The sequence below is a fragment of the Camelus ferus genome, chromosome 11, assembly GCF_009834535.1.
Source record: "Camelus ferus isolate YT-003-E chromosome 11, BCGSAC_Cfer_1.0, whole genome shotgun sequence".
NCBI lineage: Eukaryota > Metazoa > Chordata > Mammalia > Artiodactyla > Camelidae > Camelus > Camelus ferus.
In genome coordinates, this window is record NC_045706.1 from 59,718,767 (window position 1) to 59,740,912 (window position 22,146).

At 51.9% G+C, this 22,146-nt stretch overlaps 1 protein-coding gene across 1 annotated transcript; it reads right to left on the bottom strand.

The window, feature by feature from the left end:
* Window positions 1–6,382: 6,382 nt before the first annotated feature.
* Window positions 6,383–21,971, bottom strand: MMRN2 (multimerin 2). The gene is made up of 7 exons (XM_032491615.1): window positions 21,751–21,971; window positions 13,353–13,481; window positions 13,159–13,265; window positions 12,977–13,057; window positions 12,071–12,235; window positions 10,117–11,904; window positions 6,383–7,596 (listed from the first exon to the last, which is right to left on the bottom strand). Exons 1-7 carry the CDS (start codon window positions 21,912–21,914, stop codon window positions 7,211–7,213), a joined length of 2,820 nt encoding a protein of 939 aa, XP_032347506.1. The 5' UTR covers window positions 21,915–21,971; the 3' UTR covers window positions 6,383–7,210.
* Between the last annotated feature and the right edge of the window lie 175 nt (window positions 21,972–22,146).

The window sequence follows — 22,146 nt, forward strand, 5'->3', positions numbered from 1 at the left end:
CTTTAGTGATGTGTTTTGTGATACTCGAACTATACTGTGTATCAGAAGTCACGTGTCTGATGAGATTTTTATAACGGGTAAGTTAGTATACATACAGGTGTCCCTGAGACGTGCCTTTCAGCTACCAGAAACCCACTATGGGACACAGGGCGGGTAGGTGACCACACACTCTTCCCTTTGTATAGAGAAGGTAAAAACCTGTTATAGTGAAGGGTTTTTTTTCCTTTGAAAAAGAAAAAAGAAAAAACATGTAAAACAGGAAAGAATAAAGAAGTAAGCGAAATCAGTTAAAATCCTATTGCCAGGTGTTACCACTGTTAACATTTGAATTTTCTTTTTGATCTTTTTTGCTGCTGCATATTTTTTTACAATGTTAAGATCATAGTATGTCGGTATATATCCACTGACAACGTAACTTTTAAAAAAATTGACTACATAGCATTCCACTAAGTTGATGGGACAATTTATTTTTGTAATTTCCTGTTGAATATTTGGGTTATTCCCATTGTTTTGGGAAATACAACCAATGTATTGAACATCCTTGTACATAAATTTTAATATATTTAGTTTCTTAAATTATATTCCTAAAAATGGAACCAATGAATATGAACTTTTAAAAGATTCTTTAAGGTGAAAAAAAGAAATCTGAGGTTCTTGATAAATAATGGCCACGCTGCTGCCCAGAAGGGCTGCTCACTTCCACGCCTAGCAGCGGTGTAAGAGACGCTCATCTCACTCACTGCCACTGCCTGGCCAGGTAGCTTCTCCCAGGTTCCTCCTCTTTTCTGCTAACAGGGTGCCAGGTTCTTGCGTGTAACTAGCTTCTTTTAGTTAAAGTGATGGAATCCATTTATCCGGCCTTAAGGTGTTCTTGCTGCAGCAAATGCTTTTTTTTTTAAGCTTAAACTTCAGGGAAGTTAAGGAAGCCCTCCTCCTGCGGCTGTACCGTCTTCCCTCCTGCACTCGCTCACCACCTCCCAGAGCTGCTTTCAGCTGAGTGTAAAGTCACTCAAGTGTGCCTCGTGATGCCTTTTCCTAGTTAAATGTGTTAAATCCTCATGAAAGATTTGGGACTAGTGAGGTCTCCCCCAACTGCCCCCACCCCCCCGGCAGGGGGAAAAAAATGCATGTTTGAAGATAGCCTATTACAAATTCCTTACCGGGATCCTCATTTAGTGTCAGTATACGGTGGTTTCTTGAGACAATAGCACGCACTCTGACACAGCTTGATAAAGAAGAAAATCGAATTTCCTGGGCCTTTCAGGTGCTCCCTGGCTCTTTTTCCATCTATAGAAGACTGGCCCCCAAACTGGATAAATATATCCATTTTTCCTCCCTTGCATAATGTTGCTCTCACTGATTAGTTGAAAGAGTGACTCCAAGGTTTCTAGAGTAGACGTTAAATGTTCTTCCGGAATAGTCTGATCCTTGTTGGTAATTTCAAGCAGATGCTGATTCAGTCATCAAGTCTTCACTCACTCAGAGAAATACTGATGTGCCTGTTGCTAGTGCGTGGACCGTTTCTGGCACTGCATGCTTAAGTCAGATGCATATTCCTACAAGAAAGCCTTGTTGCAGCCTTGGAGCAGTGCAGCCTTGACTAAGTGGACGTGGTCCACTGCGGACGGCTAGCCGGGAGCACAGGCAGAGGCTACCTAATGGCAGTGGCACTGTTACAAATCACCGGGAGTTATACCCTTGAGCTCAGGGTAAGAGCAAATGGGCAGGTCACCCTGAAACTGAGAATCGGGAGGAGGAAACGAAGTTGAAGTGCAGAGGTGCGTGAAGGAATATTTCAGACAGAAGCAGAGACCAGGGCTGAAAGGTTAGTGCATAATTATCTTTTGAGGTAGGAGTTGTTCCTCTCTTTTAGATGCAATATGCGTGGCCTGCCTGTTTCTCCTCTGAACTTCATCTTCTTGGTCTTTGTCCGGTTACTTTCCCTCTCAGTGCTCCACGTGTGCTCAGAATGAAATTCAGGGTGATTCCGGAGGCCCCTATACCCACCTCACTACCCAGATCCCACATTCTATACAGGGAATCTAAAATGTTACTGCTGTTTAAAAGTCAGTGTGAAATTTTTGCATTGAAAGTATTTCTAAGCTAGAGGAATTAAAAAGAGTTTGGGTTTTTTTATTTTTTTTCTTTAAGGGGGAGCCATTTTTGAAAGCAACTTTAAAATCAGTTTGATGAAACATCTGTTGCCCTGTTCTCTGTTACTCTCCTGTGTTACAGAAGTCCAAATGAGTGTTGAAGAAACAAAGAATTGAAAGGCTGTGGCAAAAAAAGACCAACACTAAGGGGAGGCATTTCAATGGAACACTAAAAGCAATTGTCACCATTTGATTCTGCCTTCATACTTGGCTAGCAGTTTGGGTGGCGATCGAATCCAACTCTGAAGGTACCGCTGCCTGCTCTTCCAGCGCCCTGTGGCCAGTAAAAAGTCCAATACATGTCTAAGTCACTCCTTTCTGGTTTAACTTATTTTTTCATTCAAGAAGTGTAGAATTTGGGGGGACGGTATAGCTCAGAGATAGAGTGCGTGCCTAGCATGCATGAGGTCCCAGGTTCAATCCCCAGTACCTCCACCAAAAGTAATAAATAAATTAACCTAATTACCCCCAAAAAAAATTTTTTTTAAAAGAAGCATAGAATTTGTTTCTGATGTTTTGAAGTTTAAACTTACCATGTCTAGATACATTCATCTGTTACTTAGTCCTAACTGGGTCCTTTTCATCTTTCCTTAGATCTGGGAGCTTTTCTTCCATTACTTCTTTACTCCCTTCCCTTTTTTCACTCTCTTTCTAGGACTTCTCTTATACAAATACTAGGTCCCCTGGATGTTTCCTGCACATTTCTAAGCAGTCTCTTATGTTTGTTTCACCCTGACTTCTGCTTTTCAGCCCATCTCCTGAGTATTTTTATTTCAACAAATTTTATTTTAACGTTATTTGTATTTTCAAAACATTAAGAGCTTCCCCCCAAGTTGCAAAAATAATACAAAGAATGCAACGTACCTTTCACCCAGATTCATAACCTCTTACATTTTGTCACAATTGCTCTGTTGTTCTGTGTGTGTACACACAAAACTACACATCCTTTTTTCTGAACTACTTAAGAGTTCAAAGCTACAGAGCTCACGCCTCTTTATCCCTGAATACTTCAGGGATATTCTGTTACATAACCAATTATGCACAATTACCAAAATCAGGAAAGTTAACATTTACACCATAATCTGCAGACTTTATTCAAGTTTTGCTAGTTGTTCCAATAAAGTCCTTGAGCACATTTTCTTGGTCCAGAGTCTGCCTGGGACCTTGCACTGTTGTCAAGTCTCCTTACTCTCCTTTAATCTGGAACAGTCCTCCAGCTTTTGTCTTTTGCAATACTGACATTTTCTAGAGTAAAGGCCACAGATTTTGCGGACCTGATGTCTGGGTCCTTCTCGAGGCATCCCATCAGGGGCCGTGGCTCCAGCGTGTCCTCTCTCTGATGATGTGACTGTCGATCACTTGTTGAAGGTGGTCCTCACCTAGTTCCTCTACTGTGAGGTTATCAGTGGTTACAAAGGGACGATTTTCTAATACCAGTATTACATCTCCATTATTAATTGGCATTCTGCTGTAAGGAAGAATGCTCCCTTTCTTGTTTATTTTTTATTATCACTATGGACTGGTGGATTCTTATTTTATTCAGTAAGCTATCATCTACTAGGTCAGTATTTGTTGTGGTGCTGAAACTGACCCAGACTTGGCTACTGGGAGTTCATCAAGCTGGCGCCTGAGTCCTTTTGACACACGTGTGTCATTTTTGAGTGTGTCTTGCTTTGGGGCACATTAAGAGGTTCAAAGCTCGTCTGAAACTTTCCTTGCCCCGGCCACGGAGTCAGCCATCTCCCCAAGGTGCTTTGGTTCCTTTTAGGGGAGGGCAGTATTTAGAAACCAGGATCTGGGTGGCAAATCATCAACGTAAATTCCCAGTTTCCTGTACTGTTTCCAGAGATCGTATATCCCCAAATTTTCAGTTTGTTGAGTTTCAGAACCTCTTTCTGCAAATGTTTGGCAACTGATTATCTGTGTGAACCCCTGCTCACCTCAGGTCTGTGTTCCTCATCTTCTTGGCTTTATCAGGGAGGATGGGCCTAGCTGTTAGAGCAAAAGTAAGAAGTAATCCTTTCCTCTCTTCTCGCCTACTCAAGACGGTTCAGGCTTTCCCCACTGTTCGTTTACCTTCCCTGCCCAAGAGTTTTGTCACTGTTGGGCCTGGTTCCGGGGAGTTTTCTAGATGCAGGAGGATGGAGGAATGGCACTCAGGCTAGAGCTAGGGGAAGAGTCTTTGATGTTTTCAAGATAAACATCAGGGGAGACCAGAGGAGCTTCAGAGTGTGAGAGGAGAGGAGAGTGTTGAGAAACAATTTTTTAATAGACCATCTATCCTCTTCACAGTGTTTCTGAAATAGAAGTAAAGGTCACAGTTGTTTCTGACATTGTGTTGTGGTTTGTGGAGACACATCTCTGGATCCACTCCTGGGGGGTCTTGATTGCGATCAGGTTATACGTGTCTTCTGGGCGTGGGGGGGACTTGCCTCCAAGAGTCAGTAGCTGCCCTGCGAGTGGGAGCTCAGGCCTGACCAGCAGTGCTCTAGCTCGAGACAGAGGCCACTGCTGCCCGCTGCTGGGCACAGGCGAGGGACGGCTGGGGCTGACCGCCCGCTGCCTTGACTGCCCCTCCTCCACGGCTCCCTCAAGTGTATCAGCGGCTGAGTTTGGGGCTCCCCTGAAATCACTCCCATCTCTCAAATGTTTGGGGTTATGATTTCCTCCTGCTAATTCATTTTGTACTTGCTCCCCTCTACTTCCTATTTTTCAGGAATTACTGAAATTTCCTGATCTGCTTATGGTACCCTTTCTTGTTGTTTAATGATGTTTTTTTATTGCTTTACTTTTGTGTATTTTTTTTCCGTCAGGTTTGGAGATAACACTCTGTGCTCAGGCCATTGTCTTGTTCTGGGTGCTACAAGTGTTTACACACTGGCCTGGGTAACTGGGGGTAGGGGTGGGGTCTAATTGAGGGACACTCAGTCTCCACCCAGAGATATTAGTGGAGATAAGAAATCTATCAAATGAACTTTAGAATTCTTGCTAATCTGGGGTCCGTATTATAGAAGTGTTTAAACTGAAAATTTGCACTTAAACTTGATAATTAAGGTTTTGTGAAATTTGCATGGAAAGCACCCAATTTAAAAGAATCATTGTTTTTCCAGTTCTAACCCCAGAAACTTCCGGAATGACTCATCCATGCTGCTGCCAGAGCTTACCAGTTAGCACTTTCATTAATAACCTTCCTATTGAAGAGCACCGGCCGCATGAGGGCTGGCAGACATGCCCCTTACAGAGGAAGTCAATTCACTCTGCTTATTATGTGCAATAAATTCCAAATGAAAATCTTAATTAATAAGCCTGTATTACCCTAATATTTCCACTTAGTCATCAGCACAGCCTGACCAGTAAGAGCAGGATTGAGGAGAGAGAAGAAACAGCATGGTCGTTCAAGCAGCCAGGGTGACCCGGTACTGGCTGTCTAGCCTTTGGTCAGGGGTGGCCCACGTACATCACGCCTTGGGTCAGGACTGGTCTTGGTCACTGGGCTGTGCTAGGTGGGAGGCCCTGGCCAGAGGGAAGGGCAGGTAGGCAGGAGTTGAACCTGAGGTCAAGGTAATAAAAGTAAGACTACTTGGAGCTGTTAGACTAACCACCTGGTACTATAGACGGAGAAGTTCAAGAGAGGTTGTGATTTACCCTGCGGTCAAACCGTCAGTGGCAGAGTGGCCTGGCACACTGTTCCTTTTAACACTGATATGTTAGCGCATTGAGCACACCATGTTTAGTGGTAAATTCCAAGGGGCAATTATTGGAATTAATGAACCCTTTAAAACATCAGAAGGGCTGGGAACTTTGTTAACCCTGATAACCAACTCCGTCCTTTTTCAATACCCAGACCAATCTGATTTGCTTAGGGAGAAGACTATATTCAACAAATATTGACTACCTACTCCCCAAATTAAAACATTTCCAGTCATCTAGATGACTGCTTTCCCAAGCCAGTTTGCACTAGGATCTGTGATTTTTTTGTTTAATTTTGAAAATCATTTATTGATATTGTGGAAAAACTGTAGCCCTGAGCTGTACTGTCTGTTCCAATGTTATTAATGCCATTGGCTACTGTGAAAGCCTCTGAGTACTTTCTGTGGAATTAACTGAAATTGAGAAGTCAAATATGGCCTGGAATAATCAAAGTCACACGCCCAAATCACTCATTTTGTCCCATCTTTCTACCTACTTTACCAAATCCTTTTGCTCGCCACAAGTGAACCAGGCAAAGGTCTGAAGGGCATCGCTTTATTTCAAAGTTGATCACTGTCGAGGGGGATTTTTACAGTCTTCCTTCCCTCCCTCAGCTCCGTTCCTGGTTAGAAATGCCGAGAAGAACTAGGGTGTCATAAGCTACTGGAAGAAGCAAAAAAGGTGAAGGGTATACACAGTTTAGTTCATGCTGGGCATGTCTCGGCCTTTACCCTCTGTGAGGCGAGGAGAAAAAGAAGTGAATTTAAAGTTACGATAAATTCAAGGAAGGACTGAAACTAAGGAAAAGATGCTAATTTTGTTTCCCTTGGTTAACGCAACCAGGTCTTTGTCTCCCTTTTTGACCAACAGACACCAAACGGGTTGGGCTTCTCCTACCGCCCTGCCATGGGAGGGGAATGGTTTCCAATATTGTCCCAAACGTCACCTCCATTGAAACATACTCCTTCCGGGAAAGAATGATTTTTCTAGCATAAGACGAGGGAGAAGAGGCAATGGGAGAAAGTGTTGAACGGAAATTTTCAACCACAGGAGGAGCAAGACACCAAAGAAGCTACAGAACACAGGGTTTGGGCCAGGAGCTTGGGTCCAAGCCACGCTGCCTCAGAAGGCCTGCCAAGCCAAGTTCATTTCACACTTCCCTGGACCAGGTCCTGCCCAGAGAGAAGCATTCCAGTCCTTCCCATTGCTAAGAAACAGCCAAACCCAGTGTGTCAAGAGGGAGGCCACACATACCACACTGTCTTTGCAGAAGGCTTCCAACTGGATGGTCTCCAGACCAACCCTGGCCTGAGCCCCTGGCCAAGGAGAGCTGGGCGAGTCCACGACGTCTGGTCTGCGCCCGGTGCTCAGGTCTTGAACATCAGGAAGCCCCCGAACGCAGTGCCTGGGGGGCTTCTCTTCATTACCGATCCCTGCGTTAGCTCAAACCACACCCTCTCACCCCTCTGCAGCTCGGCCATGGCAAAGGTAGTGGCCATGCTGCCACCCCTCCGCTCCTCGGTGGTGTGGACAGGGGTCCGATGGTGACCTCCAAACACCAGCTGCCCGGTGCCTGGCCCTGGGCCGAACTCAACGCTCACTGCAAACAGATAGACCCCACGCTCGGGGGCTCGGAAGTAGCCGTGTTCAGGGAAGTAGCTGCTGCCAATGTTGATGTAAGTAGTGTTGAACTTCACCGCCTGCAGGGTGGCCGTCCCTTCGGAAAAGCTGGCGTAGAAGGCCACTGGGGAGCCTGGAACGCAAGAGGGAAGTGTCAGTGACTCAGCCCTTCCCTGCCTTGGATGCAAAATTATACCCTGAGACCTGCCTTCCTCACCTTCTTAACACTACAAATAGGTCACTATTTCTAGATAACCTAGAGATTCCGAATAGCAATGTGTTTCAGTGAGTGGGAACTGACTGGCCAGCTCTCAGTATTTCGATAGTTAAGAGACAGGGACATGAGGTTCGATCCCTTCCATTAAAAATAAATAAGTAAGTAAGTAAAAATAAACCTACCTTCCTAGTCCCTAAAAAATAAATTTAAAAAAATTGAAGGAAAAAAAAGAGCAAGGGAAACACAAATCTGTTGTCTTTACTGGTGTACATTTTAACAAAGCACTTTCTTGTTTGATCCTTCTTCCGTCCAACCTCCTTGAGAGGTAAGTACTGTGATTGAGGAAACTTGAGTCTTGAGTGCTTAACTAGTGTCCAAGGCTATATGGCTTGTTGCTGGCAGGCTGGGACGGGTCTCAAACCCAGGTGTCTGACTCCCAGACTCCTGCCACTTGCTAGGGATCTTGAGATACCCAGGGGAAAGAAAGCATTACCTATCCTCAAAGTAATCATGCTAAGCCTGCTGAGGTAATTAAGCAATGAAGGGTGGCTCCCGCGCCATGTTTAGCACAGGAACCTGGAGAAAGAGAAAAGCAGGTGGGACCAGGGAAGAAAAGTCTTTTCAAGCTGGTCATGTTAATGTTTTCAAAGTGTTGCAAAGAACCCTGGGATTACAGAGAGGGAAACAGGCCCAGAAAAGGAAAGTTGCTGGGTCTCTCTTGCGTGCTCTCCCTCCCCCCATCCCCCCATCCGCGCCCCGTTGAGACCTTGCTCCCTGTTTCTCACGGGATGAAACCAAGACCTAAAGGAGAAGCAATTTGCACAGCAGTTAGTGACTCAAATCCCAGAACTACAGCCCCCGCTCCTTGGCTCCGGGTTCAGCATCATCCTTGTAAATGACAAAATTTTTGCTGTTCTCTAGCTCTGGAAGAAGTCCTGAGAATTAGAGTTCAGAATAGCTTTGCCATCTAAGACTGTTACGTCAGAGGCCCGCTGCTGGCTCTGCAGTTCCCCCCAGCACCCAGGAGGCGGCGCGCTCGCCCCGCCGAAGGAAGGCCAGTCTAGCGCGCCCTCTGCCGGCGACACTCGCTCACGCCAGCCTGCCCGAGGCTTGGAGTCTGGCTTTAGAGGGAGGCCGCCGGCAGCCAGCCGCCAAGCGTGCTCCTCAGAAGATGGAAGGTTTGTGTGAACACTGATTTGCTAGCAGGCAGACTGAGAGTGGGCTTCCCAGCAAGGCACAGAATCAAACCCTATAGCCTTCCCATAAGACAAATAAGGGCAAATTTTTATTTTTAATTCTAAGACAAAAATATTTTTAAATAAAATATTGCAGTGGTAAACTCAGATACCTAAATTATTAGGCTCTTGAAGCCTTGCACCCTCACAACAGGGAAAAAGATGTAAGAGTGTGGGAGGATACAGCCTCAGCCCTGAAAATGCCAGGGAAACTGGAAAACATTGGTTTCTACTAAGTATCAAGCCTGTGCTGTTTTTGGTAAATGTATCTGTTAGTCTTCCTAACTGTCCTTTGAGGCAAGTTGTGGTCCCCCCACTTCACAGAGGAAGAAACAGGCAAGTACGTCCTCCTGGACGACTCCTGGCCTTCACTGCTCCCAGGAAGACGGTCTCAGAGCCAGCCTCCCAAGACCAGGGCTTTGCAGGGCCCAGTCAAGAGCCTTTCACAGGGAAGAGCCAGCACCCTAGAGACAACCAGACTGGGATAAGGGTTCCTCTAAATTGCTTCCTAGCTGTGTGAGCAGGATGCTTTCCTGACCAAGCTTTAGTTTCAGGCAAGGGACAGTGATAACATATCACTGAGCGGTTGTGATGATTCAACATGGCAAAGCCCAGGAAAGGCACCATGGGGGACCTGGCTCAGGGTGGGTCCTCTGTGTTAGCAGAATGAGCTCCTTTCTGGGCCCAAGCCTTCCCCTGTATTCACCTCTTGTGGGATGCTGTCCACAGCAGATGGGATAGGGGTGTCCCAGCACCTGTTCACACACTCACTTACCTATAGGGGAAAGCTGAAGACACATAGTGGGGTGAATTTCAGGGGGTGGTGGGGAAGAGCTGAAACAGAGGGATTTGGGGTGTGCTATGGAGGAAAGAGAGGCAGCCCCCACTCCCTGCTTCACAGTTAGGGCGGCAGGCAGGCAGGGGTGTATATATGAGCTACAGACGTGTGCTCAGTAGGGCTCTGCCTGCTCACTGATGGTTGGGTCTTGTGAATTCTACCTCCTAAGAAATACTCCGGGTAGCTTAAAAGGCCTCTACGCCTGAATGGAAGGTAGGTCAAGGGCAAAGCCGGCCCTGAGTAGTGGTGATTGATGGTCATCCTGTTCTCTTTCACCCACACCCCCTCTGAGGCAGAAGAGGTGCTGGCAGACAACCCTGTCCTCCAAGACTCCTCCTGGCCTTCTGCGGCCCGGAAACTCACCTGCCTCCCACAGCGCCGGCCCTTTGACATTAACATGCACATCCTCCAAAGGTTCCACTGGCTTTCCGTCCCTCCTCCTGCGAGCTTCTAGATCTTTCTGTTGCTTCTTCCCTTTCCTGCTCAGCATGGCCTGCAGCTTCCCCAGGTCCAGGCTGACGTTGGCGGCCACGAGTCCTTGGAAGTTTCCAAAGAGGCTGTGGAAGAGGCGCTCGTGCTGCTCCAAGCCGCGCTCAGCGGTGGAGAGCGCCCCGCGGAGGCCCTCGAGGGAGCTGTTGAGGGAGGAGGCCCCGGAGGCCTCGCAGCATTGGCCCACGCGCTCGACGTCGGCGCTCAGGCGCTGGAGCTCCTGTGCCAGCCCCTCCGGGTCCGTCCCGACGACCTCCCCTGGCCATGCGTCCCGACTGGGCTCCAGCCGCTCGCCTTGCCCGCCGGCCCCCGAAGCCTGCTCCAGGGCGGCCACCCGGGCGGCCAGCGTGTCCCAGGCGAGCGCCTGCTCCTGCAGCCCGCTGGCGGCGTCCAGCAGGCCGGCGCGGATCTGCTCGTAGCGCAGGGGCAGCGGACCGGGCGCCTCCTCGGTCATCTCCTCCATCACCTCCTCCCCGAAGAGGGCGGCCAGCACGGCCTCGTGCCGCAGCGCGTCCTCCAGCAGGGCCGAGAAGGAGCTGTGCAGCTTCCCGACCTCACTGCGGATCTCGCCCTCAGCGGCCCGCAGCGCGCTCACCTCGCCGCCCAGCGCGCGCAACTGGCTCCGGAGCCGCGCCGCGTCGGCCCGCGCGCGCTCGCCCTCCGCCCGCTGTGCTTCCACCGCCTGGTACAGAGCGGCCACCCTGCCGCTCAGGGCCTGCAGGGAGGAGCCGTCCCGCTGGCGCCGCTCGTCCAGGCTCACCTGGGTCTCCTCCAGGGCACGCGTGGTGTCCCGCTGGCCCTCTCGGATGATGTCCAGGTCAAAGTAAAGCTTCTGGCAGTTGCAGTCCTTGACGTACTTGATGAGGTCCGCGTGGCCGCCCTGCAGGTGCTGGAGAGTGAGGTTGAGCTCCAGGAGCTGCCGCTCCATCTCCTCCTTGTTCTCCTCCATGATCAGCGACTTCTCAATTAGGATCACCCGCAGCTCGCGCAGCGCCGTGTGGTTCACCTGCAGTTCCTCCACCTGCCGCTGCACCTTGGTGATCTCATCGAAGGTCTCATCAGATTCCGAATACAGCTCCCTAATCTCCTCCACGTGCTGGGCCAGGGTGGCCTTCATGTCGGCCAGGGTGCTCTGTAGCTCCTCTTCTCTGCGGGCGGTGACCACGTGCAGCGCAGAGAGGTTCCTCTGCAGCTGGCCCAGCCTGGCCTGCAGGCTCTCTGGCTCTGGCCTTGCTGCTGCCCCTGCTGCTGCCAGGACCAGGCTGCCATTGGCCCCCAGGGACTCCTGAGCCTTAAGGAGCTTCTTCAACCTGGCATCCACATCAGCCTGGACCTCCGAGAGGGAGTGGTGCAGGGAAAGATGCTGGGCTTGCAGACGGTCCTCCACATCCTGCCGCAGCTGGCCCACTCTCTGGGCATTCTCCTGCACCTTGGTCTCAAATTTAGCACCAAGATCCTGGAAGTCAGCTCTGGCCACAGCACTCTCCTGGACCCTCCTGATGGCCTGTCGGTTGGCCTCCACATCAAGAGATAAGTTTCTTATGGCCTGTGAGAGGCTGTGCAGGCTTTGGTTGAAGCTTCTCCACATGGGGCTAAAATGTACTTGTAGGAAGGTGTTCACGTGAGGCAGCAGCACTTGCTCCAAGGATCTGCCAGGGAACTCTGCAACAGACGCACGCACTTACACAAGCCCTGGGGAGCAGACATCCCAACCCTGGTGGCAAATGTGGTGGGAGGCCACTGAGATTTGGGCCTTCCTGCCTCCCCTCCTACTCATCCCCTTGGACAGAACCAGGCTCTTCCTCAGCCCCAGGAACCTGCCACTCACCCAGATCTGTCTGATTTGCCTCAGTCGTTGCCGCTGTGAGGTTACTTGCCAGAGCCTTCCACAAGCCTGGGAGGCTATCCGCCACCTGGTGAATGTCGTTCTGGAGATCTCCCAGCCGGTGTTCCTGCTCCTCCACCATGTTGCTGACCTCTGCAGCAGGATGGCCTGAATACACGGGAGAGATTAGTGTCGAGGTCTCACTCCCCAGGCCTGGGCACAACATGAGGTCCAGAGGGGAGATTTGGGGGTTGAAAGCAGGGAGATGTGTCCTGGTGGCCTCTAAGCAGGAGCTTAGAAGCCTTTACTTCCAGAAGGGCAAATGTTGGCAAGTGAGCCCTAACCCCGCCCCCTACACCCATGACAGACATGACTAATCCATCGTGGCAAACTTTCCTCCTCAGCCACAGAGACATGGCCTCCCGATGTCTTTCTAGGCAATCCTTGTCAATAGATAGGAGTTAAGCCACGCAATGAAACTCATTTGCTTATCCCAACCGTGGCCCGCCCTTGAAAGGCCTCACAGATGGTGTCTCTTGGTGGTTCTGTGTGCTGACTTGAGAGCAGGGACAGCATGACCTCCTGGCCCTGGTTAGGGGCGAGGGGTGGGTGGGAGCTTATGCAGTTCAAGGGGCAAGGAGGGTGCCCAATGAAGCTGTCCTTTCCAGAAAATGGGGTCAAGGAGAAGAGGGGCGTGTGCTGAGCCAGCAGGCAGGTAGCCGAGGACCCTGTGAACTTGGCCACCTGGGTGTGGGGCTGGGGTGAGACAGGGCCACAGAGGGACCCCCACTGAATCTGGAAACAAAGGTTTCCTGGAATAGCACTGCCCTATCAGAGGAGAAAGGGCCTGGGCACGAGGGTGTCTTCTGCCTCCCCGTCCCTCCTGCGCCTTCCAGGAAAGTGGCATACCAGCTTCAAAGCTGACTGGCCCATCCCAAAGCTCCTGGAGGCTCTCAGCCACATCTTCGGGCTCGGGGACTGCCGTGGGATCTGCAGAGAAGAAGCATCAGATGTTGACCCCAGAGGTCAAAGGAGCTGCATGACCTCTAGGATCAGAGGGGAAGGGGGAGGAGGACCACAGGGAATCCTACCGTGGTGCTGGCAGTCGGGTCCCGTGAAGCCCGGGCAGCACCTCCAGGCCACTGAGGCCAGTACCTTCTGCTTGACCTGGTACACTGGCTTGTGGGCCACACGGTACCTGGGGGAAGAGGGTGGGCTCAGCGACTCCAGGGTGAGCCATCACAGGGCGGGGACGAATGGGCCACCCTGCTATACCCCCACTCACATGACTTTGACTTTCTGGCAGTCTGGAGCCTCCTGTGGACAAGGCTGCTGTGAGTGAACAATGAATTTCTCTGTTTTGCAAGCAGCTATGAAGGTGACCAGCCTGGACTTCTGGTAGGGACACCAGTTGCTGGAAAGAAACAAGCAGAGGAGAGAGTGTCTGAGCCACACCTGGGCCCCCCTTAAGTCCCCCTAGAGGTCAACGGGCCAGTGCAGAGCGGCCCCACTCCCTGCCTCTCTGACCCACCCAATCCCGGGATCCTGGAATCCATTAACCTGCGAAAGGAGTGCTCTGCATTATTCATCCCTCTGCTCCAGAGCAAAAGCTCCACATACTCTGCCTGCAAGAGCCTCTGCTCCACTGCCTTCCCTTCCCAGAAGTACCCGCCACTTCCAGGTCAGCACAGAGAGGCTGAGGAGCTCCCCAGAGCCACAGAGCAGAGTCACCCCCCAGAGCCAGGAAGGGCTCTCCCTGTTTCTCCTGGTACCAGGGAGGCAGTGCAGTGCTGCTGGGGCTGCAGAGTCCCCAGTTCAAATCCTCCACACTTTCTGGCTGTGTGACCTTGAGCAGGGCACTCAGGGAGTTTTCGTTTCCCACCTGTCCGATGGAGATTGTGACACCCTCCTCCAGATGGGCAGATGAGAGCCAGGGGCCTGGCTTCTTCCAGGTGTCCAGTGAGCACGGCTGCTCTGCCCCTTCTGGCGCCCTGGCAGCCTGTCCCATTGCAGCCCACACGGTTCCTCACTGGAGGCCCAGCTGCAGGGAAGGCATCTGCTCCCTGGCCGTGCCCCATTATGGCCATTATGGAAATGGACTTTTACACAGTTGTAGGGGAAGGCAGACTGGGCCACACTGAGGTCCTACCGAGTGGCTTGGGGTCGCACTTGGCATCCTGATCACCTGGGAGGTGCTCACTGCTGACAGAGCCCCAGCTCACGGGCGTGGTGGCAGAATTGATGGACTCAGGAGAAGGGGTCAGAGGGCCTTTCCCCCAACAGGCAGCTCTCGGAGCAGAGTGATAATGACCACCACGGCTCAGCTCAACATAGCACCTTGTGGGAGCAGGTGCTGGGCTCCAGCTCAGTGCCGATATGGAGGAGCGGACCTTCTCTTCAGGGTCCCGAGGGACAGTAGGTGATCTCAGACGGTGTGACCAGTGTGAGATGTGGGGAGACTTTCAGGAGGAGATGATGACTGGGCTGTGTCTTACATGGAGAGTGAAGTAAGGCACCAGGAGCTGTGACAGAGGCATGTGGCCCCACTGAGGTGCAGAGGGTGGGGCTGGGGAGAGGGCTGTCGAGGAGAGGTGACGGGGTAAGAAGCCAGGAGGCCTTGAGTGCCGGCTGAACACAGGAGTCTGTCTGAAGGCATGGGGAGTCATGGAGGGGTTTAAGTAGGGAAGTGACACGAAAGAGCTACCCTGGTCCCAGGGTGCAGAAAGGATGGGAGGGGTCAAGACGTAGGTGGTGGTGTCAGGGGTCTCGGTGGGAGATGCTGGCAGCTTGGACTGGATCGGGGGTGGATGTGGAGAGAAATGACCATATTTGTGAGATATTCGGAGGCAACATTCAGGGCCCTTGGTGATCGAGTGGCTGTCGGGGCTCAGATTTAATTCTCTGGAACTGATCTTTGCCCCAAGCCCATCAGGCTCCATCACACAAGGGTGCAGTTGAGGATGGCAGGGGAAAGACTGAAGGGGACTGAGGGACCATATTTATTTTGATTGCTGAGACCACACGCCCTACTTTCCCACTTGGCTCCCAGAAGCCTGGCAGCCAGACTTTATCCTTTCAGCAGCAGCCTGGAAAAGCCTGTCAGGGAAATGACCCCACTCAAGAGGAAAGACCTAAAGACACTAATGCCAGGGGTTCCCCCAACAAGCTAGTCCAGCAGAGCATCTGGTAGCTAAACAGATCACAGCCTCACCCAGCCACCCGGCTTCCAATCAGCCTCCCGCCCTGTCTATTCTTAAGTGGGCAGACAGCTAAGGATGGCCCCTGAGTAAAATCTCCTGCAAAAGCAGGAGGTCAAAACAAGCAAATGGAAGAAAATCAACTTGGAGAAAAGTGAGACCGTGCGGGGAGAAAAGAACTTCCCCCCAATTTGCATCAATATTCCCAGATTGATTAAAGAACTTACTGCATCCAAGAGATAAGAACAGGAAGCTACTTTAGAAATGGGGGAAGAACACTGAGAGAGAGCAGAACAGAGCCCCTGAAAATTAAGACTATTACGGTAGAATTCCAGAAGAAACTTAATAGAAAAGTTAGAGGGTAAAGTTAAAGAAGTTTTCCCTAAAAGAAAAGCAAACAGAGAGATGGAAAATAGGACAGAAAAGACCAGAAAAACAGAGGACCAGTGTTGGGACTCCAACATCCAAACAATAGGAGTTCCAGAAAGAGAGGGGGAGGGTGGGCAGGGGAGAGGCATCAATAAAAACGATCAAATGAATATTCCAGAAGTGAAGGACATGGAATTTCAAATTCAAAGGGCCCACAACATGATGAAAATAAACGCACATCAAAGAGTATCATTGTGAAATTTTGGAACTCAGGGAATGAAAATGATTCTGCACTTTCCAGAGAGAAAAACCAAGCCCCGCCCCCTCACCCCACCCCCACCCCACCCCCCAACACCAGTAATTAGAATAGCCTTGAACCTCTCAACAGCAATGCTGGACACTAAAACACAGTGGAGAATTGCCTTCAAAATACTGAAGGGAAATTATTCCCGGTTTAGAATCCTATACCCAACCGAACTATTAATTTAAGGAGCACAGAATAAAGAAATGTTCAACAAGCCAGATTTCAAAGCCTTTCCCTCCCCGGGACCCTCATGGGGAGCTATTAGGGCTGTAGTTTGCAATCCTACCATCAAATCTTCACATCAAAAGCAGTCCTGTGGCATCTTAAACACGGGCGGCTGAAAGCCCCACCCCTGGCCGGTTAAAGGAGAGTCTCTGGGGTTGGGGCCTGGGCACCAGCACTTTGAAGCCCTCTGGGTCACTCTAGGCACAGCCCGGGACTGAGGATCATTCTGCCAGGAGCGCTTTGCCAAAGCAAGGGAGAACACCAAAAATGAAGAAAGCACGGCGTCAGAAAATAGAAGTTCCAGCCCGGAAACAAGGTGAACAGAGACCGCGGGACAATGAGAGGCAGGGGCTGAGTGGGCAACGGTCCAGCCTAGACCCTGGCTTGGGGCTCTGAGAGAGGGGTCTCCAAGAGGACACACGTGGTCAAATACCTGATGGCAACGACAGTGGAAAGCAGATGGGGACAACTACCCACAGCTTGGAACTGAATAGTAACAGAGAGACAGAAACCTAAGCAAAAGAGAAAAAAAGATTAAGATGATTGTTTATTTCAGGGAAAACCAAAAGTGTGCAAGGAGGGAGAAAGATGAATAGTTTTTTCATCTCCATTCTAAGGAGCATACGTAAGTCATATGAACATAACTATTCAAAATGACAGTAGGGGATACTGATGACTGGAAAGTGCGTGTGTGTGTGCGTGTGTACGTGTGTGCCCCCATGTGTGTGCACATGCATTCCTATGCATGTGTGCTTGGGTTGGGGTATGGAGTAGGAAAGAGATCAGAATCCTAGATAATGCTACTTCCCAAGAAGTGGCAATATAAGCGTGTTACTTAGAGATACGGAGGTAAATGCCCCAAGAATCACCTGAACAGTTGACGGTCATTGCTGCTGGGGACCACAGCGGGCTGGGGCTTCTTGTCTCAACAAACCTTGTGGAAAACTGTTTGACTGTAACCTAGGGGGTCGTCAAAGTTTTTCTGATAGTAAACAGATAGTAAATATTTTATACAAGACCAAAGATGTAATTTGTGGGGTCCAGTGCAAAATGAAAATTTGGGCAACAACAGAGATTAAACCAAGTGCAGGGCCCTTCTGAGTACTGGGCCCTGGTTTTTAGGCTTTCCAGGACAAACAGACTCTGTTCCCATCTACTCAATTTACTCAATTCGGCCATCGTACCACAAAAGCAGGCACTGACAGGATGTAAATAAATGGACGTGGCTGTGTTCCAATAAAACTTTATTTAGAAAACAGGTCAGGGGACCAGATTTGTCCCACCATCTGGAGTTTCCTGAGCCTTGCTTACAGGTGTGTATAACTAATTAAAAGAAAACAAAACCTTAAAAGTAAATAAAATAATTTCCATCTGGAAGACAATACGCAGGTGAATAGGTACGAATATTTTGGAATACAATGAGGGAAAAGATTCTCGTCTACCTTTCATGACCGACTCTAATGCCAAATAATGAAATCAGTGGGACGCCGGCACAAGATCTGTCAAGACCAGGAAGGGGCCCCGAGCATCCCCAAGGGACTAGCAACTGATAAAAGGGACAGTTGAAAATTGGGACGGAAGCAAAGGATGTGCACATCCCTGACACACTGGGCTGTGACAGTGCTGGGCCCACAGGTCAGGCTGGGGCGAGGTGGCCGCCTGTACAGACTGTTTCAAGGACCAGAAACTGTGGCCCCCGACCCTGCCGTGGGCCCCATGCTCAGGCTTAGGGAGAAATATTTCTCTAAACCAGTTGTTCTCAATGGGGCGCAGGTTGGGGGAAGAGGGGATTCCCCACAGGTGTATTTGGCAATGCTTTTGGAGACATTTGTGGGTGACACACCTCAGGGGGTGGGGATGCTACTGGCATCTAGTGGGTGGAGGCCAAGGATGATGCGAAACACCCTAGATGCACAGGACAGCCCCACCCCCACTACAAAGAACTGGCCGGTCCCAAATGTCAAGAGTGCAAGGCTGAGAGACACTTGCTCCGAACAAAGTTCTGCTCCTCGCACACCCTCTAAACTACAGTAGAGGGTCCAGAAGTCCTGCGCCCCCGGTTCACGGGGTCACTGTGCCAGGGAGTGAACCGGGACTTTCCACCTCGGCTTCCCAGAACCAAAAGCGGTGTTACCCACCCTTCCTGCCCAGGAACTTTCTCTCCTGACCTGCCCAAACCTCAGGCTCCAGCAGCCGCTATTCTCCCTGCCCACGGTCCCCTCCCTTGGCAGCCCCATCCCCTTGGCACAGTACAGGCTGTTGGCCCAGAAGCCCTGGGAACATTCCTGACCTATGCTTTGGTTTCCTACAGCTCTTGGCAGTTTCTTGCTGGTCCACTGAGCCCCCAGTCCAGCTCTCTGAAGCACCCCATTGTTCTCATCGACTCCTGGCCTCAGGCCTGGGCCCTCTTGGCACCCTCATCTCCCAGTGGCCTACTGAGAGGCAGGTGCCAGCCTAGAAACAAGTGTGGGAGTCCTCCAGCCTGGTTTGGGTCTGTCCTGGGCCTCCGACATGGCCCCGGCCTGATGCCCCACCCCAGGCAGGAGAGAGTCAGGGTGACCTTGAGCAAGGCCCTTCCTCCAGTCCTGGAAATATGGAGAAGATTCCCACCCCCAGCCCCTCCCTGGAGCCCTGGCGGGCTGTTGGGGATTGGGGGGGGGGGGTGGCTCGAGGAAGGCAGCGAAAGCCTCTAGCAGGGAAAGGGCTGTTAGCCGGGGCCTCCTGAATTATAAATGTGCTGCAACCGCAGCCCACTGGGACACTTAAGTGCCTCTTAACCAGCCAGTAAAACCCACCTCTGAGTGCCCCTTCAGTCTTCCTGGGGAAGGAGGTTGTGTTCTCAGAACCCTTGTTTTCTGAGGCCCTGAATGCAGCTGTGAATGTGACGACTCCAGGGGAGAATTTTGCCTTGGTCTCTGAGCCACAGAGGGGCCTTGGCAGAGGAGCCCGAGGCCTACTCGGTGTCCAGCCCAGAGTCAGGATTCCCTGAGCGTTTATCTCAGGCCAGTGGGGCTGTTCCCTGTTAGTGCCCAGAGCCCCGTGCCCTGGAGAACAGAAACAGGTGCAGGAGGTACAACGGTGGCCCAGAGACTGGCAGCCAGCAACATGCTCCTGTGTGACCTCCAGCAACATGCGTGACTCCTCTGGGCCACAAGCTCCCAGCTGCAAAACCTGCAAACACTCCTTGTGAAGAGGCTGATGCTGGCGGCCGGGGCCAGCTGGGCTGCTGGACAGCCATCTCCTACATTCCCATCTGTCTTGGCGGAGACAGAACAGAGGACACCTGGTATTTGCTGCCCAGCGACATGGGCCTTACCTCTGACCTGTCACTTAGAAGCTGTGTGGCCCTGGCTGGCGACCCCACCCCTCTGAACCTCATAACAAGTAAAGCGGGGAGAACAGTGGTGACCTCACAGCACTGTCACAACAATGCGGAGATGGGGCACTTTGCATAGGTCTTGACTCAGTCCCCACAGCTGGCTTAGTCCTGCCTGGGAAGCAGTCCTGCATCTGAGGAGCCCACATCATAAGCTCCTGCTCTCCTCACCCCCACCAAAGCCAGGGAGCACAGAAAGAGCCACTCAGGGTCCCAGGGGACCTAGGAAGCATCCAACCATGTCCCTCCTCCATCCTGGGCCCTGACATCCGGCACCAAGCTGTTTGCTCAAGCTTCTCCTTGCAAAGGGTCTCATCTGGGTCTGTGTCCGGGACCTCCTCTGGCCCTGTGGCCCCAGACACAGGTGTGAGGGGCAAATGCAGGGCAGGGGCCTAGCTCCGGCAGCCAAGGGCAGTGGGCCCACCAGGCTGAGTGTGGAGGGCCTGGTTCACGTCCCCTTCCCCTGTAGCAGGAGCGGGGCTGGGGCTGGGTTTCCGCCTCTCTCCTTTGCAGGATCGCGGGAAGCAATCAGCACAAGGAAGCCGCGCAGAGCTTCCTTCCTTTCTCACCAGCCCCTCCGGAGGCCTGGACAACCTGGGCTTGACCTATGGGGACTGCAGTTTCTGGGTTGTGGGCAGGAGACCAGCAGGCCTCCTTGGGGCTAAGGGAACACAGTCCCTCCCCAGAGCCAGGAGGTGGCAGAGAAAGAGAAGCACTTCCTACCTCCTTCCCACCCTCTGGGGCCAGGTTGCCCAGAGACAGCCTGGAGCTAATGGCTTTGGGGAGGGAAGGCTGGGTCCTTGGTCCTGAAATCAGAGCTGGGTAGCTGGTGTCCCCCACCAAGAGCCACCTGCACCTCCTGGCTCTGAGCCAAATTAGCGATGGGGCAGAAAGGGAAGCGCTCCAGGTCCAACTTCTCCCCTCTCCTCTCGCATGGCCCACCCCTCCATCACCAACAGGCAGTGCCCACAAGCTACTCTCACCCTCCTACCTCTCCCCAGTCAAATCCACTTTCGGGAAAGTGTCCAACAAACACATTCACCTTGAAGTGTCAGAGCTGGATGAGCACTGTCCCAGGCAGATTCGGCCCAGGCCAACATGATGGGGAATCTCAGCCAGCCAGATGGGAGGCTCTGGGTGGGTATAAGTTGGCCCCTATCACCCTCCAAATCCATTCAGAAGCCCTCCACCAAGTCTTATTTGTTTGTGGAGGTTGGGGCAAGTGGGTGGAGGGGGAAATAAGCACCCCTGGACCTGGGCTGCCTCTGACTGTTCCAGGGACCAGAGTATGACCTCTGGAATCAGACTCAGATCCTGGTTCCAGATCTCCTTAGCTGTGTGACCTTGGGCCAGCTGCTTCACCTCTCTGAGCCTCAGGCTCAGCCAGGGCTGTTGGGAGGATTAACTGAGATAACACTTGGCAAGATGCCTAGCCCAGTAAAGATGGGCCCAGTAAGTGGCACCTGCTGCTCCGACTACAGGCTACCATGGGGAAGGGCCCACGATTCCAGCACCTTATCAGCAAGAGGATCAATCCCTGGCCCTGGATAAATAAAAAGACTGGAAAATGGTGTCCTGGTCCAGTCAGAAGACCATTCTGCCCATCTCTAGGGGTTGCCCTGAAGCAGAGCTCACTGGATGCCACGACCTCCTTTTTGTTCTGGAAATAGAGCAGGGCACCCTGGCTGCTCACTGCTTGGCTCTTAGGGCCAGGCTGAGGACCCACATCAGCCCCTTGGGCACTCAGATCCAAATCCAGTCCCCAGGAGCATCTGTCTTTTTATGGCTTAGGCCAGGCCAGCCTCACCTGGGCTCAGCTTTCAGAACTGACTTACTTCAAAGAACAGGAGCCACTCCCAGGCCAGCTGGAAACTTCTGGAACCACGGGCCCTCAGCACTCTATGCTGGTGGTTGATGGCAAAGAGTACTCGCCCCTTAACCCCCAGGGCCATCCCCTGCCATGGGCCAGGCAGGAAACTTCCTGTGGTCCTTAGGCTGCGCCCTAGGGTGCCTAGTCCAGGCTGGCTGGGGGTGGCCTCTTAAAGGGGAGCCTGGAACCTAGCACTTCATTCAGCCTCACAGCTGGCCCAGCAAATAGACAGTGTGAGCCCATTTCACACATGAAAAATTGAGGTCCAGGGAGCCCCTGCTTTGGCTGAGCTGGGACTCAGATCCTGTACCACTTCCTCCCCAAGGCCCAGGCCCTCCTTACCGCCTGATGGGGTCCCTGCCGGTGTCCTCAGCCTCTGCCCTCCAGACCCCAGGTGGCCTGGGGCTGTGTGGATCAGAGAACCTGGTACCCGGGACCTGGGCCCAGGCCCCCAGCAGCCCCCAGCCCAGGGGCCCCCCGAGGCCCAGCAGCAGCGTCAGAATCATCTTGGCTTAGGGCAGACTCAGCCTTTGTGGGTGACTCCAGAAACTGCCGCTGCTGGTGACGTTGTCTTCAAGTTAAGTCTCAGAAGGAAAAAAAAGCACGAGGACAACAAAGAGAGGAAGTGGCCTGGGCCGGCCCACCCGGTGAGTCTCGTCCGGCCCCCCTCACCCCCTGCCTGGCTCCCGCAGAGGCAGCCAACAACGCAGGCCAGTTTCTGTGCCCTGAGAGGACTTG

Bases quoted from the DNA above. Each gene is read 5' to 3' on its own strand.
- MMRN2 (XM_032491615.1), bottom strand. From the start codon at position 21,914: ATGATTCTGACGCTGCTGCTGGGCCTCGGGGGGCCCCTGGGCTGGGGG. The intron at 13,266-13,352 runs GTGAGTGGGGGT...CTCTTCCCCCAG, and splicing joins TGCCAGAAAGTCAAAGTCAT to GTACCGTGTGGCCCACAAGC. The intron at 7,597-10,116 runs GTGAGTTTCCGG...CTTGCGTTCCAG, and splicing joins GCCGGCGCTGTGGGAGGCAG to GCTCCCCAGTGGCCTTCTAC.